This window comes from Helobdella robusta (assembly GCF_000326865.2).
Source record: "Helobdella robusta unplaced genomic scaffold HELROscaffold_72, whole genome shotgun sequence".
NCBI classification, from domain to species: domain Eukaryota; kingdom Metazoa; phylum Annelida; class Clitellata; order Rhynchobdellida; family Glossiphoniidae; genus Helobdella; species Helobdella robusta.
In genome coordinates, this window is record NW_008705409.1 from 558,989 (window position 1) to 562,941 (window position 3,953).

Here is a 3,953-nt window from a genome sequence, read left to right on the forward strand (position 1 = left end):
AGTTGAAATCTCGTGAAGAGGATGATGATAAAGTGGAGTGCAATGGTAGTGATGATGCCGGTGATGATGATAGTAAAGATGGTAGTGACGATGATGACGACGACGACGATGTACCTGGCTACATGAGAGAGACCTTCGTTTCATTGAGTAGGAGGAGGCAGAAGACATTTTGCTCTTTGCAGGTTTTGACGATGATGATGATGGCGATGGTGATGATGATGATAGTGATGATGAGGAGGACGAAGATGATGGTTATGACGATGAGGACCCAACTGATGACTTTTTGATTGGACGCCTAATGCTGACTTAATGTTGTTAGAACCTCAAGAGCAGTGGAGACCAGCTGGCCGAGAGTATGAAGATGATGACGAGGAGAAGGAGGATGATGATGATGATGATGGGAAGTCCTCAACCGAGCAAGATGCAACTGAAAAGGAGTGAAATTTTTGGGAGTGCAAACTACTTGCTACCACCACCACTCGAACCAACATCTATTAGTGCAACAACAACAGCTTCACAGTCCACAACAACAAACACATCTACAACCAAAAATTTATTGTCAACAACAACAAACCCATTGAAAACAACAACAACCTCGATGTTGCTACTGAGACTAAATCATCACCGTGGTCAATCCTCGTCAGCTCAGACCGCCAATGAAAAATTACGACATCTAAAATTTCAACAACTTCAACATCGACCATTTTTTAAAGATAACAACTATCTAAGTTATTTCCAAAGTCATAATTGTTTTAAACAACAACAACAACAACATCTTCATCATCGTCGTCCTATTAAAGACTTTCAACAATTTAATAGGCGTAATAAAAATTTTGAAGAACAAATACAACAACGTCATCAACACAGCTACATCATCAACAACAACACCGCTTACAAACAGTACCAGAGCGCCGCACGCAACAAAATTCACGAAAACAACAACAAAAGTGAAGCCACCAACAACGACAACACTGGCAACAAACTCAACAGAAGCAAAACTTTTGTCACCATGTCCAACATCCAGACGATCTCCAACAAACACCTTCAAACCACAAATCTCCAACTGCATATATGTCAACATTTGAACAACAACAACAACCATTATAAACAACATCAGCAACAACAACACTGCCATCATCAACAAATGCTTATTCAACTTAAACATGATCAAAAGAAAGTTAATTATCAAACAATCCCATCCTTACAGCCAATGATTTCAACTTTTAACAACAACAACAACAACATCATCATTAAATGCAACAACGATTGTTACAACAACTCTTCAAAAATATTCAACAAACTGAACTGGAGTTCAAATTCCGCAAAGAATTTGAATCAACCAATCAGAAACCAGCATCGGAATGACGTGCGACAATCAAACGACCAATGGCAATCGTCCATAACACTTTCATCATCACCAACAGTATCGTCCAGCAAAAAATTAAACCACCAACAAAGAAATCAACCGCCAGTCACCACATATCCATCTCTTTTAAATGCTGCGAGAAAAGGTTTACTGAAGGTTTCAAACATGAACTGCATTACGGAGAGTTATGATGTTTATAAATCACCGTGTGCGCTGGTCACAAATGAAAATATCAATAATCATAATATTATTAACCACAACAACAGAAACTGCAACAACAACAACAGCAACAACAACAACAGCAACAACAACAATAATAACTACAATAAAACATTACAAAATCTACATGGTGAAGACGACGACGATGATAAAGATAAAGATGAGGATGAAGATGGAGGTGAGGATGATGATGGTGATGATGAAGACGACGCTGGAGGTGATGATGACGATAGTGAGGATGAAACTAAAGTGAAGATGGAACGAATAGTGACCTGGTTGGGCCAAATATCATGCCATGACCTCACCGAAAGAATTTCAACTCCAGTCATCGAAGACATCATGCCACAAAAATTCGATACATCCATTCACGTGAAATACGTTGAAAAACAATTTGACGGCTCTTCTGATTCTTGCAACATCTTGAGATATTAATTTTTTAACCTGTCTTTTTAATTTGAAACATAATATATAGAATATAACGTGTGTATGTATTCTAATAATATTGTAAAGCGCTGTGTATTTATTTTTTTAAATTATTTATTTTTCACTTTTAAGCTGCCTTTCAACGTCAAAACAACTCGTTAAAATTTAATCGGAAATTCATTATTTGTCCGATTTTTTAAACATCTTTTTCATCCGTTTTTAAGTTTATTTTTCATTTTTTATTGGAAGATTTTTAAATAGTTTTAATATTTTATAATATAATTATAACTATAACCGTTTCTTAATTAAATTAAATTATCCTTTAATTAATTAAAAAAATAAAAATTCTTAGAAGATCAGGTAGGATAGAACATACATCATAAAAAAGCAAGAGAGAAGTTCTTTTTATTAAATTAGAAGAGATAAATAAAGGTATATTAGGGTAAGGGAAATTTAAATTAATGTTAAATTTTAAAATGATGTAGAGTTGGATTAGTAGTAGCTAGATAAGTCCATAACCAATAATTGAATAATATCAATCAAATTTATTTGGTAAAAAAGTAAAAAACACAGATAATATATATAGTTATAAATATTTATTTAATAGTAATAGTTTAAACTAAATGATATTAAATCAAAATGGAGTTTGGCATTTCTGGTTTTAGATGTAAACATTCCAATCTTGATGAAAAAATTGATAAAACGAGTGATAGACAAGAAAAACAAACAACAAAAGATAACATTAATATTAATGAAATCTCCAACCTGACAAACGAACAACTGTCAGATTTGCTGAAAAGTCACAACATCATTCATGGTCCCATCACAAAGACCACAAGGAGTTTGTATGAAACAAGAATGAAGAAATGTTTGTTAGCGGGTCTAACGAATGGGCAGGAATGCAGTAGCAGTGTTCCTGGGGAAGTGAAAGGAAAAAATGGAGAAAAGGTGGAGAAAGAAGAGAAGAATGGAGAAAGTGAATCTCTTTACTATGGTATACAATTGCCACTATCTGCTCAGAAAGGTGTTGCTTTCTGATTCATTTCTTCTTTTGTAATATTATTTTTATTTAATATAAAAGGTTATTTTTTTCATATAACTTCTAGTCCTAATGATGTACTGTTTTGTTTCTACAGTAGAATGCAAGCTGGTGTTCAAAGATAAGAAGGAAGCTATGAACTTTTGCAAGGAGCACCAGGATGCAAGGTTCAAGGTTTTCCAGGACTTGAAAAGTGCCGAGCAGTTCAGTGGAGACATCTTCAAGGGCAGACTCTTCACTGAAATGAGGGACAAACAAGATCTCAACAATGTTTACATTATTAGTTTTTCTCTATTCATCTAATAATTAAAACATATTCATGCAATATTTTTTTTGACTTCTAGTTTTATAAGGCTAAATATTTTTTATTTAATACATGAAGAAAAGTGTGCCGGAAACTTTTGTGTCTGAATCATGCATCTATCCAAGCATTAAATCACCTGAATTGATGAAGTTCATGAAGGCGATCGAAAAGGGTGAACTAACAACTGTCATGCAATTAGTAAAGTCCAATCCCCGCTATTTGATTGGTGGAGGAGACAAACCAACCATACTTCAGGTTCAGCCTAGTTGTCTCAATTTTTTTAAAAATTTCAATAAATTGTTAATTCAAATTTGATAAAATTACATCCAAACAAATGAATGAACTGCTATGAATATTGATAGCAAGGTTGCCGTTATAATGCACTGCATGTCTGTTGCAAGTACAATCAGCTGCAAGTCTGCAAGTACTTGATTGACGAGCTGATGGGTGTCGACCTGTATGTCACGATGTACCCAGACGACAAGTGGGAAAGTCGCAGGATGAGGATGACTTTTCTACTCGATTACTATCTAAACAACAGAGAGAAGGGGGTCTCTATCATTTATTTCAACTATTCGTTTCAACTATTCTATTCACAGTAG

At 34.7% G+C, this 3,953-nt stretch overlaps 3 protein-coding genes across 3 annotated transcripts in view; 2 read left to right on the plus strand and 1 right to left on the minus strand.

Moving 5' to 3' along the window:
- The window catches only part of HELRODRAFT_181557 (hypothetical protein), a gene marked incomplete at both ends in the record, with an annotated part of 4,378 nt that extends 3,674 nt beyond the window's left edge, over positions 1-704 (minus strand). Inside the window, 2 exons of the mRNA XM_009031344.1 lie at positions 134-174; positions 575-704. Coding sequence (XP_009029592.1) covers positions 134-174; positions 575-704 — 171 coding nt within the window. The remainder of the gene's footprint in view (positions 1-133; positions 175-574) is intronic.
- A 682-nt stretch (positions 705-1,386) lies between these two features.
- HELRODRAFT_181558 (hypothetical protein) lies at positions 1,387-2,017 on the plus strand (the record flags this gene model as incomplete). Its single annotated transcript, XM_009031345.1, has 2 exons — positions 1,387-1,511; positions 1,633-2,017. 2 exons carry the CDS (start codon positions 1,387-1,389, stop codon positions 2,015-2,017), a joined length of 510 nt encoding a protein of 169 aa, XP_009029593.1.
- A 1,478-nt stretch (positions 2,018-3,495) lies between these two features.
- On the plus strand, positions 3,496-3,953 carry HELRODRAFT_89576 (hypothetical protein; the record flags this gene model as incomplete). The annotated part of the gene is made up of 2 exons (XM_009031286.1): positions 3,496-3,606; positions 3,714-3,953. The coding sequence occupies 2 exons, from the start codon at positions 3,496-3,498 to the stop codon at positions 3,951-3,953; spliced, it is 351 nt and encodes a 116-aa protein (XP_009029534.1).